Below are 21,431 nucleotides of genomic sequence, written 5' to 3'. Positions count from 1 at the left end.
CAACTGACTCACTTCCCAGGCCCTCTTATTCAAATCAGACTGCACACTTGCTCCTCTCTCCAAAACTCTTGCATTTACCTCCCTATCCACCCTATCCATAAACAAATTAAATAACCATGGGGACATCACACACACCTGCCACAAACTGACATTCACTGGGAACCAATAACTCTCTTCCTACTAGTACACATGCCTTACATCCTTAGAAAAACTTTTCACAGCTTCTAGCAACCTACCTCCCACACCATATACTTTTAAATCCTTCCACAAAGCATCTCTATCAACCCTATCATATGCCTTCTCCAGATCAACAAATGCTACATACAAAAATAACGTTTTTCTAAGTATTTCTCACATACATTCTTCAAAGTAAACACATGATCCACACATCCTCTACTTCTGAAACCAAACTGCTCTTCCCCAATCTAATGCTATGTACATGCTTTTACCCTCTCCATCAATACCCTACCATATAATTTCCCAGGAATACTCAACAACTTATATATACATGCATATTCATATATAAGTGTTGCTGGGCTGTGCCTGCAAGTGATTACATTGCAAGTGAAAAGCCATTTTTGGCTTGGCTGAATCACTGGGAGCAAAGTCTTGTCAGACAACTTATAATTCCAAAGAAGTCTACATAACATTGCAACAGGAAGTATTGCAGCAGCCTTCAAAAACTTTCTCCTGGGTAACAACCGTACCTCTTTCATAGAAATTGTACTTAGAAGATTATAAACAATTATGGAAGGAAATACATACATAGTTACCTGATTAGGTGCATAAAGAAGACATTCATTTACAATGAGGAGTAAGAAATCAGGATTCAGTGCAGCCAGGTATGTGGCACCAAATGACATACCACGATGGTTCTTGAAGTGATTTTCAATAGCCTCATGCAAGAGTCCTGTAACGACAATAATGAATCCCTTTATACATTTCATTATATTGAGCAACAGGTAAAAATACAATAGGTTTTTATATATCTATTATATGTCATTTATTATACTTTGTCGCTGTCTCCCACATTAGCGAGGCAGCACAGATGAAAGAATGGCCCAACCTACCCACATACACATGTATATATACATACACGTCCACACACATCCATATACATACCTATACATTTCAACGTATAAATATATATACACACACAGACATATACATATATACACATGTACAAAATTCATACTGTCTGCGCTTATTCATTCCCATCGCCACCCCACCACACATGAAATAACAACCCCCTCCCCCGCATGTGCAAGAGGTAGCACTAGGGAAAGACAACAAAGGCCACATTTGTTCACACTCAGTCTCTAGCTGTCATGTATAATGCACCGAAACCACAGCTCCCTTTCCACATCCAGGCCCCACAAAACTTTCCATGGTTTACCCTAGACGCTTCACATGCCCTGGTTCAATCCATTGACAGCACGTCAACCCCGGTATACCACATCGTTCTAATTCACTCAATTCCATGCATGCCTTTCACCCTCCTGCATGTTCAGGCCATGATCACTCAAAATCTTTTTCACTCCATCTTTCCACCTCCAATCTGGTCTCCCACTTCTCCTTGTTCGCTCCACCTCTGACACATGTATCCTCTTTGTCAATCTTTCCTCACTCATTCTCTCCATGTGACCAAACCATTTCAAAACACCCTCTTTTGCTCTCTCAACCACACTCTTTTTATTACCACACATTTCTCTTACTCTTTCATTACTTACTCGATCAAACCACCTCACACCACATATTGTCCTCAGACATCCCATTTCCAGCACATCCACCCTCCTCCGCACACCTCTATCTATGGCCCACGCCTTGCAACCAAATAACATTGTTGGAACCACTATTTCTTCAAACATACCCATTTTTGCTTTCCAAGATAACGTTCTCGACTTTCACACATTTTTCAATGCTCCCAGAACTTTCTCCCCCTCCCCGCCCTATGATTCACTTCCACTTCCATGGTTCCATCCACTGCCAAATCCACTCCCAGATATCTAAAACACTTTACTTCCTCCAGTTTTTCTCCATTCAAACTCACCTCCCAACTGACTTGTCCCTCAACCCTACAGTACCTAATAACCCTCCTTTTATTCACATTTACTCTCAGCTTTCCTCTTTCACACACTTTACTAAACTCAGTCACCAGCTTCTGCAGTTTCTCACATGAATCAGCCACAAGCGCTGTATCATCAGCGAACAACAACTGACTCACTTCTCAAGCTCTCACATCCACAACTGACTGCATACTTGCCCCTCTTTCCAAAACTCTTGCATTCACCTCCCTAACAACCCCATCCATAAACAAATTAAACAACCATGGAGACATCACGCACCCCTGCCGCAAACCAACATTCACTGAGAACCAATCACTTTCCTCTCTTCCTGCACGCACACATGCCTTACACCCTCGATAAAAACTTTTCACTGCTTCTAGCAACTTACCTCCCACACTATATATTCTTAAGACCTTCCACAGAGCATCTCTATCAAATCTATCATATGCCTTCTCCAGATCCATAAATGCTACATACAAATCCATTTACTTTTCTAAGTATTCCTCACATACCTTCTTCAAAGCAAACACCTGATCCACACATCCTCTACCACTTCTGAAACCACAATGCTCTTCCCCAATCTGATGCTCTGTACATGCCTTCACCCTCTCAATCAATACCCTCCCATATAATTTACCAGGAATACTCAACAAACTTATACCTCTGTAATGTGAGCACTCACTCTTATCCCCTTTGCCTTTGTACAATGGCACTATGCAAGCATTCTGCCAATCCTCAGGCACCTCACCATGAGTCATACATACATTAAATAACCTTACCAACCAGTCAACAATACAGTCACCCCCTTTTTTAATAAATTCCACTGCAATACCATCCAAACCTGCTGCCTTGCCGGCTTTCATCTTCCGTAAAGCTTTTACTACCTCTCCTCTATTTACCAAATCATTTTCCCTAACCCTCTCACTTTGCACACCACCTCGACCAAAACACCCTATATCTGCCACTCTATCATCAAACACATTCAACAAACCTTCAAAATACTCACTCCATCTCCTTCTCACATCACCACTACTTTTTATCACCTCCCCATTAGCCCCCTTCAATGAAGTTCCCATTTGCTCCCTTGTCTTATGCACTTTACTTACCTCCTTCCAAAACATCTTTTTATTCTCCCTGAAATTTAATGATACTCCCTCACCACAACTCTCATTTACTCTCTTTTTCACCTCTTGCACCTTTCTCTTGACCTCCTGCCTCTTTCTTTTATACATCTCCCACTTATTTGCATTTCATCCCTGCAAAAATCGTCCAAATGCCTCTCTCTTCTCTTTCACTAATAATCTTACTTCTTCATCCCACCACTCACTACCTTTTCTAATCAACCCACCTCCCACGCTTCTCATGCCACAAGCATCTTTTGCGCAAGCCATCACTGCTTCCCTAAATACATCCCATTCCTCCCCTACTCCCCTTACCTCCTTTGTTCTCACCTTTTTCCATTCTGTACTCAGTCTCTCCTGGTACTTCCTCACACAAGTCTCCTTCCCAAGCTCACTTAATCTCACCACTCTCTTCACCCCAACATTCTCTCTTCTTTTCTGAAAACCCCCACAAATCTTCACCTTGTCCTCCACAAGATAATGATCAGACATCCCTCCAGTTGCACCTCTCAGCACATTAACATCCGAAAGTCTCTCTTTCATGCGTCTATCAATTAAAACGTAATCCAATAACGCTCTCTGGCCATCTCTCCTACTTACATACGTATACTTATGTATATCTCGCTTTTTAAACCAGGTATTCCCAATCACCAGTTCTTTTTCAGCACATAAATCTACAAGCTCTTCACCATTTCCATTTACAACACTGAACACTCCATGTATACCAATTATTCCCTCAACTGCCACATTACTCACCTTTGCATTCAAATCACCCATCAGTATAACCCGATCTTGTGCATCAAAACCACTAACACACTCATTCAGCTGCTCCCAAAACACTTGCCTCTCATGATCTTTCTTCTCATGCCCAGGTGCATATGCACCAATAATCACCCATCTCTCTCCATCAACTTTCAGTTTTACCCATATCAATCTAGAATTTACTTTCTTACACTCTATCACATACTCCCACAACTCCTGATTCAGGAGTAGTGCTACTCCTACCCTTGCTCTTGTCCTCTCACTAACCCCTGACTTTACTCCCAAGACATTCCTAAACCACTCTTCCCCTTTACCCTTGAGCTTCGTTTCACTCAAAGCCAAAACATCCAGGTTCCTTTCCTCAAACATACTACCTATCTCTCCTTTTTTCTCATCTTGGTTACATCCACACACATTTAGACACCCCAATCTGAGCCTCAGAGGAGGATGAGCACTCCTTGCATGACTCCTTCTTCTGTTTCCCCTTTTAGAAAGTTAAAATACAAGGAGGGGAGGGTTTCTGGCCCCCCGCTCCCGTCACCTATAGTCGCCTTCTACAACACGCGAGGAATGCGTGAGAAGTATTCTTTCTCCCCTATCCCCAGGGATAAATATATATTTATATATATATATATATTTTTTTTTGCTTTGTTGCTGTCTCCCGCATTTGCGAGGTAGCGCAAGGAAACAGAAGAAAGAAATGGCCCAACCCACCCCCATACACCTGTATATACATACACGTCCACACACGCAAATACACATACCTACACAGCTTTCCATGGTCTACCCCAGACGCTTCACATGCCCTGATTCAATCCACTGACAGCACGTCAACCCCGGTATACCACATCGATCCAATTCTCTCTATTCCTTGCCCTCCTTTCACCCTCCTGCATGTTCAGGCCCCGATCACACAAAATCTTTTTCACTCCATCTTTCCACCTCAATTTGGTCTCCCACTTCTCCTCGTTCCCTCCACCTCTGACACATATATCCTCTTGGTCAATCTTTCCTCACTCATTCTCTCATGTGCCCAAACCATTTCAAAACACCCTCTTCTGCTCTCTCAACCACGCTCTTTTTATTTCCACACATCTCTCTTGCCCTTACGTTACTTACTCGATCAAACCACCTCACACCACACATTGTCCTCAAACATCTCATTTCCAGCACATCCACCCTCCTGCGCACAACTCTATCCATAGCCCACACCTCGCAACCATACAACATTGTTCGAACCACTATTCCTTCAAACATACCCATTTTTGCTTTCCAAGATAACGTTCTCGACTTTCACACATTTTTCAATGCTCCCAGAACTTTCTCCCCCTCCCCGCCCTATGATTCACTTCCACTTCCATGGTTCCATCCACTGCCAAATCCACTCCCAGATATCTAAAACACTTTACTTCCTCCAGTTTTTCTCCATTCAAACTCACCTCCCAACTGACTTGTCCCTCAACCCTACAGTACCTAATAACCCTCCTTTTATTCACATTTACTCTCAGCTTTCCTCTTTCACACACTTTACTAAACTCAGTCACCAGCTTCTGCAGTTTCTCACATGAATCAGCCACAAGCGCTGTATCATCAGCGAACAACAACTGACTCACTTCTCAAGCTCTCACATCCACAACTGACTGCATACTTGCCCCTCTTTCCAAAACTCTTGCATTCACCTCCCTAACAACCCCATCCATAAACAAATTAAACAACCATGGAGACATCACGCACCCCTGCCGCAAACCAACATTCACTGAGAACCAATCACTTTCCTCTCTTCCTGCACGCACACATGCCTTACATCCTCGATAAAAACTTTTCACTGCTTCTAGCAACTTACCTCCCACACTATATATTCTTAAGACCTTCCACAGAGCATCTCTATCAAATCTATCATATGCCTTCTCCAGATCCATAAATGCTACATACAAATCCATTTACTTTTCTAAGTATTTCTCACATACCTTCTTCAAAGCAAACACCTGATCCACACATCCTCTACCACTTCTGAAACCACACTGCTCTTCCCCAATCTGATGCTCTGTACATGCCTTCACCCTCTCAATCAATACCCTCCCATATAATTTACCAGGAATACTCAACAAACTTATACCTCTGTAATGTGAGCACTCACTCTTATCCCCTTTGCCTTTGTACAATGGCACTATGCAAGCATTCTGCCAATCCTCAGGCACCTCACCATGAGTCATACATACATTAAATAACCTTACCAACCAGTCAACAATACAGTCACCCCCTTTTTTAATAAATTCCACTGCAATACCATCCAAACCTGCTGCCTTGCCGGCTTTCATCTTCCGTAAAGCTTTTACTACCTCTCCTCTATTTACCAAATCATTTTCCCTAACCCTCTCACTTTGCACACCACCTCGACCAAAACACCCTATATCTGCCACTCTATCATCAAACACATTCAACAAACCTTCAAAATACTCACTCCATCTCCTTCTCACATCACCACTACTTTTTATCACCTCCCCATTAGCCCCCTTCAATGAAGTTCCCATTTGCTCCCTTGTCTTATGCACTTTACTTACCTCCTTCCAAAACATCTTTTTATTCTCCCTGAAATTTAATGATACTCCCTCACCACAACTCTCATTTACCCTCTTTTTCACCTCTTGCACCTTTCTCTTGACCTCCTGCCTCTTTCTTTTATACATCTCCCACTTATTTGCATTTCATCCCTGCAAAAATCGTCCAAATGCCTCTCTCTTCTCTTTCACTAATAATCTTACTTCTTCATCCCACCACTCACTACCTTTTCTAATCAACCCACCTCCCACGCTTCTCATGCCACAAGCATCTTTTGCGCAAGCCATCACTGCTTCCCTAAATACATCCCATTCCTCCCCTACTCCCCTTACCTCCTTTGTTCTCACCTTTTTCCATTCTGTACTCAGTCTCTCCTGGTACTTCCTCACACAAGTCTCCTTCCCAAGCTCACTTAATCTCACCACTCTCTTCACCCCAACATTCTCTCTTCTTTTCTGAAAACCCCCACAAATCTTCACCTTGTCCTCCACAAGATAATGATCAGACATCCCTCCAGTTGCACCTCTCAGCACATTAACATCCGAAAGTCTCTCTTTCATGCGTCTATCAATTAAAACGTAATCCAATAATGCTCTCTGGCCATCTCTCCTACTTACATACGTATACTTATGTATATCTCGCTTTTTAAACCAGGTATTCCCAATCACCAGTTCTTTTTCAGCACATAAATCTACAAGCTCTTCACCATTTCCATTTACAACACTGAACACTCCATGTATACCAATTATTCCCTCAACTGCCACATTACTCACCTTTGCATTCAAATCACCCATCAGTATAACCCGATCTTGTGCATCAAAACCACTAACACACTCATTCAGCTGCTCCCAAAACACTTGCCTCTCATGATCTTTCTTCTCATGCCCAGGTGCATATGCACCAATAATCACCCATCTCTCTCCATCAACTTTCAGTTTTACCCATATCAATCTAGAATTTACTTTCTTACACTCTATCACATACTCCCACAACTCCTGATTCAGGAGTAGTGCTACTCCTACCCTTGCTCTTGTCCTCTCACTAACCCCTGACTTTACTCCCAAGACATTCCTAAACCACTCTTCCCCTTTACCCTTGAGCTTCGTTTCACTCAAAGCCAAAACATCCAGGTTCCTTTCCTCAAACATACTACCTATCTCTCCTTTTTTCTCATCTTGGTTACATCCACACACATTTAGACACCCCAATCTGAGCCTCAGAGGAGGATGAGCACTCCTTGCATGACTCCTTCTTCTGTTTCCCCTTTTAGAAAGTTAAAATACAAGGAGGGGAGGGTTTCTGGCCCCCCGCTCCCGTCACCTATAGTCGCCTTCTACAACACGCGAGGAATGCGTGAGAAGTATTCTTTCTCCCCTATCCCCAGGGATAAATATATATTCATATATATATATATATATTTTTTTTTGCTTTGTTGCTGTCTCCCGCATTTGCGAGGTAGCGCAAGGAAACAGAAGAAAGAAATGGCCCAACCCACCCCCATACACCTGTATATACATACACGTCCACACACGCAAATATACATACCTACACAGCTTTCCATGGTCTACCCCAGACGCTTCACATGCCCTGATTCAATCCACTGACAGCACGTCAACCCCGGTATACCACATCGATCCAATTCACTCTATTCCTTGCCCTCCTTTCACCCTCCTGCATGTTCAGGCCCCGATCACACAAAATCTTTTTCACTCCATCTTTCCACCTTCAATTTGGTCTCCCACTTCTCCTCGTTCCCTCCACCTCAGACACATATATCCTCTTGGTTAATCTTTCCTCACTCATTCTCTCTATGTGCCCAAACCATTTCAAAACACCCTCTTCTGCTCTCTCAACCACGCTCTTTTTATTTCCACACATCTCTCTTGCCCTTACGTTACTTACTCGATCAAACCACCTCACACCACACATTGTCCTCAAACATCTCATTTCCAGCACATCCACCCTCCTGCGCACAACTCTATCCATAACCCACACCTCGCAACCATACAACATTGTTCGAACCACTATTCCTTCAAACATACCCATTTTTGCTTTCCGAGATAATGTTCTCGACTTCCACACATTCTTCAAGGCTCCCAGGATTTTCGCCCCCTCCCCCACCCTATGATCCACTTCCGCTTCCATGGTTCCATCCGCTGCCAGATCCACTCCCAGATATCTAAAACACTTTACTTCCTCCAGTTTTTCTCCATTCAAACTTACCTCCCAATTGACTTGACCCTCAACCCTACTGTACCTAATTACCTTGCTCTTATTCACATTTACTCTTAACTTTCTTCTTTCACACACTTTACCAAACTCAGTCACCAGCTTCTGCAGTTTCTCACATGAATCAGCCACCAGCGCTGTATCATCAGCGAACAACAACTGACTCACTTCCCAAGCTCTCTCATCCCCAACAGACTTCATACTTGCCCCACTTTCCAAAACTCTTGCATTCACCTCCCTAACAACCCCATCCATAAACAAATCAAACAACCATGGAGACATCACACACCCCTGCCGCAAACCAACATTCACTGAGAACCAATCACTTTCCTCTCTTCCTACACGTACACATGCCTTACATCCTCGATAAAAACTTTTCACTGCTTCTAACAACTTGCCTCCCACACCATATATTCTTAATACCTTCCACAGAGCATCTCTATCAACTCTATCATATGCCTTCTCCAGATCCATACATGCTACATACAAATCCATTTGCTTTTCTAAGTATTTCTCACATACATTCTTCAAAGCAAACACCTGATCCACACATCCTCTACCACTTCTGAAACCACACTGCTCTTCCCCAATCTGATGCTCTGTACATGCCTTCACCCTCTCAATCAATACCCTCCCATATAATTTCCCAGGAATACTCAACAAACTTATACCTCTGTAATTTGAGCACTCACTCTTATCCCCTTTGCCTTTGTACAATGGCACTATGCACGCATTCCGCCAATCCTCAGGCACCTCACCATGAGTCATACATACATTAAATAACCTTACCAACCAGTCAATAATACAGTCACCCCCTTTTTCAATAAATTCCACTGCAATACCATCCAAACCTGCTGCCTTGCTGGCTTTCATCTTCCGCAAAGCTTTTACTACCTCTTCTCTGTTTACCAAATCATTTTCCCTAACCCTCTCACTTTGCACACCACCTCGACCAAAACACCCTATATCTGCCACTCTATCATCAAACACATTCAACAAACCTTCAAAATACTCACTCCATCTCCTTCTCACATCACCACTACTTGTTATCACCTCCCCATTTGCGCCCTTCACTGAAGTTCCCATTTGCTCCCTTGTCTTACACACTTTATTTACCTCCTTCCAGAACATCTTTTTATTCTCCCTAAAATTTAATGATACTCTCTCACCCCAACTCTCATTTGCCCTCTTTTTCACCTCTTGCACCTTTCTCTTGACCTCCTGTCTCTTTCTTTTATACATCTCCCACTCAATTGCATTTTTTCCCTGCAAAAATCGTCCAAATGCCTCTCTCTTCTCTTTCACTAATAATCTTACTTCTTCATCCCACCACTCACTACCCTTTCTAATCAACCCATCTCCCACTCTTCTCATGCCACAAGCATCTTTTGCGCAATCCAATATATATATATATATATATATATATATATATATATATATATACCAGTTTGCATCAGCCTTCACTCCTGCCTGCAGTAGCATGCTTTCTGACATGTTTCATGAGCTCCTCTTCGCCAACGGAACTACCTTGGCCCACCAGTGATGCTACTACGTTTGTGAATGAAGAACCATAGCAACACAAACCTCGCCAGGTGGTAGAGTGTCCCGCAGTGTATCGAGACAGACTTCCCCAGAACTTTTTTTAAAGGGGAAGTAAATGTTTATAGTTGTGTTACTGGAGTGATAGTTTTTATACATGGTGCTTTGACAAGAAAATAGTGAAATTGGAAAAAATGTAGCTTAGACAATGAAGCTTATTGATACAGTGGTTAAATTGATGAGAACTACTATTGACGTTTGTGTAAATAAATTAAACATTTCCTTTCCATAGCCAGAGGTTGAACCATTATGTGACATTCATTTTTTCATTTCATTTCAAGCTAGAAGTTTCAGTTTTCTAAATTGTTTCTTACATTTTTCACATGTATATATATGTATGTGTGTGTGGGTGTATATGTGGGTGTATGTGTGTATGTGTGTGTATGTGTATATATATATGTATATTATCCCTGGGGATAGGGGTGAAAGAATACTTCCCACGCATTCCTCGCGTGTCGTAGAAAGCGACTAGAGGGGACAGGAGCGGGGGGCCAGAAATCCTCCCCTCCTTGTATTTTTTTAACTTTCTAAAATGGGAAACAGAAGAAGGAGTCACGCGGGGAGTGCTCATCCTCTTAAGGCTCAGACTGGGGTGCCTAAATGTGTGTGGATGTAACAAGATGTGAAAAAAGGAGAGATAGGTAGTATGTTTGAGGAAAGGAACCTGGATGTTTTGGCTCTGAGTGAAACGAAGCTCAAGGGTAAAGGGGAAGAGTGGTTTGGGAATGTCTTGGGAGTAAAGTCAGGGGTTAGTGAGAGGACAAGAGCAAGGGAAGGAGTAGCAGTACTCCTGAAACAGGAGTTGTGGAAGTATGTGATAGAATGTAAGAAAGTAAATTCTCGATTAATATGGGTAAAACTGAAAGTTGATGGAGAGAGATGGGTGATTATTGGTGCATATGCACCTGGGCATGAGAAGAAAGATCATGAGAGGCAAGTGTTTTGGGAGCAGCTGAATGAGTGTGTTAGTGGTTTTGATGCACGAGACCGAGTTATAGTGTTGGGTGATTTGAATGCAAAGGTGAGTAATGTGGCAGTTGAGGGAATAATTGGTATACATGGGGTGTTCAGTGTTGTAAATGGAAATGGTGAAGAGCCTGTAGATTTACGTGCTGAAAAAGGACTGATGATTGGGAATACCTGGTTTAAAAAGCGAGATATACATAAGTATACTTATGTAAGTTTTTATCGAGGATGTAAGGCATGTGTACGTGTAGGAAGAGAGGAAAGTGATTGGTTCTCAGTGAATGTAGGTTTGCGGCAGGGGTGTGTGATGTCTCCATGGTTGTTTAATTTGTTTATGGATGGGGTTGTTAGGGAGGTAAATGCAAGAGTTTTGGAAAGAGGGGCAAGTATGAAGTCTGTTGGGGATGAGAGAGCTTGGGAAGTGAGTCAGTTGTTGTTCGCTGATGATACAGCGCTAGTGGCTGATTCATGTGAGAAACTGCAGAAGCTGGTGACTGAGTTTGGTAAAGTGTGTGGAAGAAGAATGTTAAGAGTAAATGTGAATAAGAGCAAGGTTATTAGGTACAGTAGGGTTGAGGGTCAAGTCAATTGGGAGGTGAGTTTGAATGGAGAAAAACTGGAGGAAGTGAAGTGTTTTAGATATCTGGGAGTGGATCTGGCAGCGGATGGAACCATGGAAGCGGAAGTGGATCATAGGGTGGGGGAGAGGGCGAAAATTCTGGGGGCCTTGAAGAATGTGTGGAAGTCGAGAACATTATCTCGGAAAGCAAAAATGGGTATGTTTGAAGGAATAGTGGTTCCAACAATGTTGTATGGTTGCGAGGCGTGGGCTATGGATAGAGTTGTGCGCAGGAGGATGGATGTGCTGGAAATGAGATGTTTGAGGACAATGTGTGGTGTGAGGTGGTTTGATCGAGTGAGTAACGTAAGGGTAAGAGAGATGTGTGGAAATAAAAAGAGCGTGGTAGAGAGAGCAGAAGAGGGTGTTTTGAAGTGGTTTGGGCACATGGAGAGAATGAGTGAGGAAAGATTGACCAAGAGGATATATGTGTCGGAGGTGGAGGGAACGAGGAGAAGAGGGAGACCAAATTGGAGGTGGAAAGATGGAGTGAAAAAGATTTTGTGTGATCGAGGCCTGAACATGCAGGAGGGTGAAAGGAGGGCAAGGAATAGAGTGAATTGGAGCGATGTGGTATACCGGGGTTGACGTGCTGTCAGTGGATTGAATCAAGGCATGTGAAACGTCTGGGGTAAAACATGGAAAGTTCTGTAGGTATGTATATTTGCGTGTGTGGACGTATGTATATACATGTGTATGGGGGGGGTTGGGCCTTTTCTTTCGTCTGTTTCCTTGCGCTACCTCGCAAACGCGGGAGACAGTGACAAAGTATAATAAAAAAAAAAAAATACTTATGTAAGTAGGAGAGATGGCCAGAGAGCGTTATTGGATTACGTGTTAATTGACAGGCGCGCGAAAGAGAGACTTTTGGATGTTAATGTGCTGAGAGGTGCAACTGGAGGGATGTCTGATCATTATCTTGTGGAGGCTAAGGTGAAGATTTGTATGGGTTTCCAGAAAAGAAGAGTGAATGTTGGGGTGAAGAGGGTGGTGAGAGTAAGTGAGCTTGGGAAGGAGACTTGTGTGAGGAAGTACCAGGAGAGACTGAGTACAGAATGGAAAAAGGTGAGAACAATGGAAGTAAGGGGAGTGGGGGAGGAATGGGATGTATTTAGGGAATCAGTGATGGATTGCGCAAAAGATGCTTGTGGCATGAGAAGAGTGGGAGGTGGGTTGATTAGAAAGGGTAGTGAGTGGTGGGATGAAGAAGTAAGAGTATTAGTGAAAGAGAAGAGAGATGTGATGTGATGTGAGAAGGAGATGGAGTGAGTATTTTGAAGGTTTGTTGAATGTGTTTGATGATAGAGTGGCAGATATAGGGTGTTTTGGTCGAGGTGGTGTGCAAAGTGCGAGGGTTAGGGAAAATGAGTTGGTAAACAGAGAAGAGGTAGTAAAAGCTTTGCGGAAGATGAAAGCCGGCAAGGCAGCAGGTTTGGATGGTATTGCAGTGGAATTTACTAAAAAAGGGGGTGACTGTATTGTTGACTGGTTGGTAAGGTTATTTAATGTGTGTATGACTCATGGTGAGGTGCCTGAGGATTGGCGGAATGCATGCATAGTGCCATTGTACAAAGGCAAAGGGGATAAGAGTGAGTGCTCAAATTACAGAGGTATAAGTTTGTTGAGTATTCCTGGCAAATTATATGAGAGGGTATTGATTGAGAGGGTGAAGGCATGTACAGAGCATCAGATTGGGGAAGAGCAGTGTGGTTTCAGAAGTGGTAGAGGATGTGTGGATCAGGTGTTTGCTTTGAAGAATGTATGTGAGAAATACTTAGAAAAGCAAATGGATTTGTATGTAGCATTTATGGATCTGGAGAAGGCATATGATAGAGTTGATAGAGATGCTCTGTGGAAGGTATTAAGAATATATGGTGTGGGAGGCAAGTTGTTAGAAGCAGTGAAAAGTTTTTATCGAGGATGTAAGGCATGTGTACGTGTAGGAAGAGAGGAAAGTGATTGGTTCTCAGTGAATGTAGGTTTGCGGCAGGGGTGTGTGATGTCTCCATGGTTGTTTAATTTGTTTATGGATGGGGTTGTTAGGGAGGTGAATGCAAGAGTTTTGGAAAGAGGGGCAAGTATGAAGTCTGTTGGGGATAAGAGAGCTTGGGAAGTGAGTCAGTTGTTGTTCGCTGATGATACAGCGCTGGTGGCTGATTCATGTGAGAAACTGCAGAAGCTGGTGACTGAGTTTGGTAAAGTGTGTGAAAGAAGAAAGTTAAGAGTAAATGTGAATAAGAGCAAGGTTATTAGGTACAGTAGGGTTGAGGGTCAATTCAATTGGGAGGTGAGTTTGAATGGAGAAAAACTGGAGGAAGTGAAGTGTTTTAGATAACTGGGAGTGGATCTGGCAGCAGATGGAACCATGGAAGCGGAAGTGGATCATAGGGTGGGGGAGGGGGCGAATATTCTGGGAGCCTTGAAGAATGCGTGGAAGTCGAGAACATTATCTCGGAAAGCAAAAATGGGTATGTTTGAAGGAATAGTGGTTCCAACAATGTTGTATGGTTGCGAGGCGTGGACTGGATAGAGTTGTGCGCAGGAGGATGGATGTGCTGGAAATGAGATGTTTGAGGACAATGTGTGGTGTGAGGTAGTTTGATCGAGTAAGTAACGTAAGGGTAAGAGAGATGTGTGGAAATAAAAAGAGAGTGGTTGAGAGAGCAGAAGAGGGTGTTTTGAAATGGTTTGGTCACATGGAGAGAATGAGTGAGGAAAGATTGACCAAGAGGATATATGTGTCGGAGGTGGAGGGAACGAGGAGAAGAGGGAGACCAAATTGGAGGTGGAAAGATGGAGTGAAAAAGATTTTGTGTGATCGGGGCCTGAACATGCAGGAGGGTGAAAGGAGGGCAAAGAATAGAGTGAATTGGAGCGATGTGGTATACCGGGGTTGACGTGCTGTCAGTGGATTGAATCAAGGCATGTGTATGGGGGTGGGTTGGGCCATTTCTTTCGTCTGTTTCCTTGCGCTACCTCGCAAATGCGGGAGACAGGCAAAAAAAAAAAAAAAAAAAAAAAAAATATATATATATATATATATATATATATTATATATATATATATATATATATATATATATATATATATATATATATATATATATATATATATATATATATATATATATATTTCATTTTCATTTAATATACTTAGTTGCTGTCTCCCACGTTAGTGAGGCAGTGCAAGGAAACAGATGAAAGAATGGCCCAACCGACCCACATACACAAGTATATATATATATATACGTCCAAACATGTACATATACATACCTATAAATTTCACCATATACATACATATACATAAACAGACATAGACATATACACACAAGTACATCTTCATACTTGCTGCCTTCATGCATTCCCGTTGCCACCCCGCCACACATGAAGATATAAAAAAATGGTTTGGTAAACAGAAAAGAGGTAGTGAAAGCTTTGCAAAAGATGAAAGCTGGTAAGGCGGCAGGTTTGGATGGTATTGCACTGGAATTTATTAAAAAAAGGTGGCGAGTGTGTTGTTGACTGGTTGGTAAGGATATTCAATGTATGTATGGTTCATGGTGAAGTGCCTGAGGATTGCCAGAATGCATGCATAGTGCCACTGTACAAAGGCAAAGGGGATAAAGGTGAGTGTTCAAATTACAGAGGTATAAGTTTGAGTATTCCTGGGAATTATATGGCAGGGTATTTATTGAGAGAGTAAGGGCATGTATGGAGCATCAGATTTGGGAAGAGCAGTGTGGTTTCAAAAGTGGTAGAGGATGTATGGATCAGTTGTTTGCTTTGAAGAATGTATGCGAGAAATACTTAGAAAAACAGAGGGATTTATATGTAGCTTTTATGGATCTGGAGAAGGCATATGATAGAGTTGATAGAGGTGCTTAGTGGTAGGTATTAAGAGTATATTGTGTTGGAGGTCAATTGCTAGAAGCAGTGAAAAGTTTTTATCAAGGATGTAAGGCATGTGTACGAGTAGGAAGAGAGGAAAGTGATTGGTTACCAACAAATGTCAGTTTGCAGCAGGGATGCATGATGTCTCCATGGTTGTTTGATTTGTTTATGGATGGGGTTGTTAGGGAGGTGAATGCAAGTTTTGGAGAGAGGGGCAAGTATGCAATCTGTTGCGGGTGAGAGGGCTTGGAACGTGAGTCAGTTGTTGTTCGCTGATGATACAGTGCTGGTGGCTGATTTGGGTGAGAAACTGCTGAAGTTGGTGACTGAATTTGGTAAAAAGTCTGAAAGTCTGGATGTGGAAAGGGAGCTGTGGTTTCGGTGCATTACACATGACAGGTAGAGACTGAGTGTGAATGAATGTGGCCTTTTTTGTCTTTTCCTGGCGCTATCTTGTGCGGGGTGGAGTGGGGGGGATGCTGTTTCATGTGTGGCGGGGAGGCAACAGGAATGGATGAAGGCAGCAAGTATGAATATGTACATGTGTCTATATGTATATGTCTGTGAATGTATACGTATGTATACGTTGAAATGTATAGGTATGTATATGTGCGTGTGTGGGCGTTTATGTATATACATGTGTAAGTGGGAGGGCTGGGCCATTCTTTCATCTGTTTCCTTGTGCTACCTCACTAATGCAGGAGACGGTGATTAAGTACAATAAATGAATAAATGAAAAAAAAAATATTTCAATGCAGTTTTTAATCAAAAGATTAATAAAATCATGTAATGTCCACATGAAACTAAATACATTCTGTATACCTCCCCACTTTCCTCCTGAGCTTTACATAGAAAGTATAATACCTGGAACAATACCACTTAACATAGAAATTTCAGACTGTTAGCTTATGTGTTATTTTCCATTTAAGTTTTTAAAGATCAGTATGGCAAGAGCTTCAGCTCTTCAGCTTTCTCTTTAATCTATAATTCCACATTCTTCATCTCTGCTTTCTTCCTCTTCAGCCTTTTTCTCACTGCATCTAATTTAGTAATAAGTTTTGCCCTGTAGAATCTTGTCTTACCTTCTGCTGCTTCTTTCAACTTGTTTGCATCTTCATATAAACTCACACATATCATGCACTTTCTTTTTTTTCTCAAGTGCTTTTAAGTCTTTTTACACCACCAGTCAATGGATTAGACCATGAAAATGTGGATACCTCACTGACATAATTAAAATCTTTTATGACTCATAACAGCAATTTTGATGTATATAATAACTTTTCAAGGCCTTTAAATTTAAATACATAAATCAATATTAGACTTTTCAAGGATCTGCAGGAAGCCTGCAATGCTCTTTGCCCCAGATGAATCTAGGGATGATAATCATGGAATGTGTGTGGTGGTGGAGAAAAACTGTCATTCATCAGGAAAGACATGCAATGAGCACTATGCACTAACCCTTCCTTTGGCAAAATCCCATCTAGGCATAGGAAGGCAGGTAGTATTGTGGCAAAAACAATTTGCATACATGGAAATAACAGATTATTCTTAGCAGCTATGTGAATGATTAGATTATGGACTTTTTCTAAGAAAACTCCTACATTTACATATTGGGTTCAACTTATAATCTGCAATGCCTAGAAGTGAACACATCTTTTTCTTTACTCTCCTTAAAGGCTTGTGCAAAACCACTTGTGTAATACAATGCCTTTTGTTGGGTATGCAAGTGGTGTATATTTTCTAAGCACCCTTCCTATGATTCTTGTGCTTTTCTTTAGTATATAATGCATACTTTCTTTCTAGCTGCTTCATCTTGACGGACCTTTATGGAATGATTTCTCTCTTATCCTATAAATAGTGTCATCCTGCAAGGTTCTTTCCTTTGTCTACTCTCTTCTCTCCATAAATGATGATTTTTCAACCTCCAACCCTATTCTCTCTGACCGTAATGAGACCTTGCTCCTCCCCTTCCCTTGCTCACTCCACTTCAGACATAAAGACTTTCTTTATCAGTCTTTTTTCTCATCTTCTCCATGTGTCTGAGCATTTCAGCACATCCTGGTGAGCTCCATCAATCAGACTTTACATATGACTACACCTCTTTTTTTTATATGGATCTGCCTTACAAAACCTTACACCACATATCACCCTCAGGCATTTCATATAAAAAAAAAAGCCACCATCTTCCTTTCCCTTATAATCTATACTGTAAAAAGGTGGTCCTGTCTTTAGGGAAAATTACCAGAGGCAAAACGACTATCCCTTTATGGTACAGAGTTGCCAATAATTCATCCATTTCCTCAGCAGGATAGAAAGTGCAGGCTGCTGGAGTGATGTATACTTGGGAAAATATTATGTTGTCTACAGGTACAAACTATGAAAAGCCAGTCCTGTCTGTTTTCTACATACAGACATGCCAGATGCAAAATGACTAACCCCGATACATATATGCCAATAATTCATCCATTTCCTTGGCAGGATAAAAACAACTGGGTGCTGAGATGACTTATTTCCAGGAAAGTATGTTATTATTTAGTGAGAAGTTGTTACAGCAATATGGTAGGCAAAAAGAAAAATGGCAAGAGTGAGTGATTATAACTGAGCAATGCCATTTTGCTTTTCTCCAACCTGGGACTGATGTTGTCAGAGCAGGTGTTCAAAGTTAGTCAGAGTCCAAGGATTAAAGGCTGGTTGGTCATTGGACCTTGCCTACCCTCCACAGGAGTGAGAAAACAAGGGTCTGAAGGGCTGACATCTGTCAGTAATAATTAATTCACTAACCACACAAAACAGAACATTTAGAAAATTATCAGTTGCTTAGCAGCCATCAACACTGAATGCCTTCATGACAAAACACAAAATACTTTCAATTCAGTCCCAACTCAACATGCTTGGCATGCATTTCTGTACAACAGCTCCAGCCCAATGCTCACTCCACTTAATCTATCTCTATGACATGCAGAACGTACATTAGCAGTATACTTTCTCATTTTTCCTTAGGGATATGTTATGTATATCAAAAAGAAAAGAGTATGTAAATTTATTGGTATAAATGTGAATGATGAAATGTGAGTAATGCAACATTCTCATGTTTGAAGAAATAGGCAACTGCAACGTGATAATAGCATGAAAGGGAAATAATTTTATAGTATTGAAAAAAGTGCATATTGATAATATGTTAAGATAGTAAAGACATATAGATCCCATGCCAAAAGTGATGTTAGTGGATATAATTGATAAAGGTATGGGTGATGGTTGACTAACAAAAAGGTGAACGGAGTTACTAAAAAGACCTGCTTAGGGTTAGAGGTATTATCAGATGAAAATGACAGGGGTATGACTTTTCTTCATGTGTAGTGAAAGCCATCTCTGTATCTGGGCAGAAATGTAAAGGGACATGCATGTCACCAAATGAATCAACTTGCTTGGGAAAGTGAATAATTGCAGTGCTCTAGTATTCAAGAAAATTATGTTCATTCTATTGCAAAAACATGAAATGATGATACATCTGCAACAACAGAGAAGCTCTATGTATATGATCCATCAATACCAATTAGAACGGAATCAATGAAGCTAAAAATATAACAGAAGAACAACAAATTATACAAATTATACTTTTTTAATACATTTGCCATATCCTTTGTTAGTGAGGTAATGCCAGAAACAGAGGAAGAAATGGCCTTGTTCACTCACATCCACCCTCTAGTTGTCAAGTATAATGCATCAAAACCAAATACTTGTAGTAATGATAAAATTCATGAAGAGTACCTAGAATCATGTCAGATGGCTGATTTTTCATGCGAGCCAACACAGCAGACAAATACAATATATCTGGGGAGGCACCAAGGCTGCGCTGAACCTGCAAGATAAAAGATTGATACCATCTAAAATTTCAATATTTTGAAAAACGTTTACATCCCTGATTACAGCCTATACTTTTCTCCATATCCCAAACAGGTGAAACATGAACTAACGGTAGAATACTTTAAAGTGGGCATTTGAGAAAGGGAAGTTAAGTTGCTAGATACAGAGAAATGAGAGATGAGTGGGAGATACCAGCAGGAAAGAAATGCAAGTGACCAAAAGAAGTACTAAAGAAAGCAGCAGGTCAAGAGGAAACTGCAAACTACAAGAGAAGGCAAATGAGAGATGAGGTGAAAGAGTATCAGCAGTCTTTAGAAAAAATACAAAAATCTTTTTTGGAAGGCAGTGAATATTATGAAGAAAACAGAACATATGGATGAATCAGTATGGATTGCAAATGGGTAAATCTTACCAAGTAAAGAAGAGGTACTAAGGAAATGGAGAGACTGAATATTGTGAAAAACTGATGAAGGTGTTACATGACAGGATAGCAGATGTGGGGCATTTGGGGTGAGGAGGTATGTGTGAACATGAGTCATGGTGAATGGTACGGTGAAAATAGGTAAGTGGGGGGGTATTCTTGCATGAGATGAAATGTGGCAAAACAACTGGAGTGGATGGGCAACACCTAAATTTCCCAAGACATGGGATAACAGATTTGCTGAATGATTTGTCAAGATTTTCAATGTACATATATCCCAAGGTGAGGCACTTCACTGGCAGAATACCTGTATAATGCCTTTATACAAAGGCATGGGAGACAAAGTGAATGTCCACTTTACAGAGGCACAAGTCTGTAGAGTATACCTAGTAAGTTGTATGGAAGAATGGTGAATAAGAGGGAGTGGAATGCAAAGAACATTAGTATACCTACTAAGTTGTATGGAAGAATGGTGAATAAGAGGGTGGTGGTATGCACAGAACATTAGACTAGGGAGGAGCAATGTGGTTTCAGGTGTGACAGAGGATTATGAACCATGGGTTTACTATGAGGAATGTGTGTGAGAGGAATTTGGAGAAAGAGTGGGATCTGTATGTGGCATTTATGGATCTGGAAAAAGTGTATGATGGAGTTGAAAGAGATACCTTGTGGGACTTCCTACAAATATATGGTTTGGTATGAAAGGTAATAGATTCAAAAAAGAATTTTCATTGTTAGAGTAAGGTGCAAGTATAAGTAGGAAGGGAAGAGGCTGAGTAGTTCCAAGTGAAAGTGGATCCTCATGAAGGATGTGTGATGTTGCCATAGCTGTTGAATCTGTTTATTGACTGGGTGGCGAGAATCTGGGAAAAACACTAAAAGCTTGTGACTGAATGTGGCAAAGTGAAAGGAGAAAATTGAAAAAAAAATTCAAGGTAAAGTGTAGAAGGCAGGGAAAACAGGATCATTTGAGTGTAAGCATATATATGATGGATGTAAGTCTTGGGCTTTGAACAAAAAGAAATGAAGACTTTGTTAATGATGGAAGTAAAATGCCTGAGGATTAGACTCTGTTTATGATGGTAGTAAAATGCCTGAGGAATGCATGTGGTGTGAAAGGGTGACTTATAAGAGAGAGATGTGGGAGTAAGTGATATTAGATATTGTGTGTGGGGGGGTTGGTGCAGCAATGTGCTGTGAATGGGCAGACCAAGGCATGTGAAACAATTAACATAAATCATGGCATAATCTGTAGGGCTTGGCTGTGGATGGTTGGCTCTGGTTTCAGTTAATTATACTCAAAAGCTAAAGATCTGACACGTAATATAAAGCCAC

General features: G+C 41.3%; 1 protein-coding gene across 1 annotated transcript in view; it reads right to left on the bottom strand.

Annotated features, from left to right (window-relative positions):
• Positions 1-21,431, bottom strand: part of LOC139765067 (tetratricopeptide repeat protein 21B-like) — a 171,045-nt gene that overhangs the window by 92,596 nt on the left and 57,018 nt on the right. Inside the window, exons 9-10 of the mRNA XM_071692184.1 lie at positions 19,580-19,670; positions 774-910 (exon numbers count right to left, since the gene is read on the bottom strand). Of these exons, the coding sequence (XP_071548285.1) occupies positions 774-910; positions 19,580-19,670 (228 nt within the window). The remainder of the gene's footprint in view (positions 1-773; positions 911-19,579; positions 19,671-21,431) is intronic.

Source organism: Panulirus ornatus, chromosome 52, assembly GCF_036320965.1.
Source record: "Panulirus ornatus isolate Po-2019 chromosome 52, ASM3632096v1, whole genome shotgun sequence".
NCBI lineage: Eukaryota > Metazoa > Arthropoda > Malacostraca > Decapoda > Palinuridae > Panulirus > Panulirus ornatus.
Note: the sequence above shows the minus strand (reverse complement) of the source record. Positions and strands in the feature narration are given on the sequence as shown.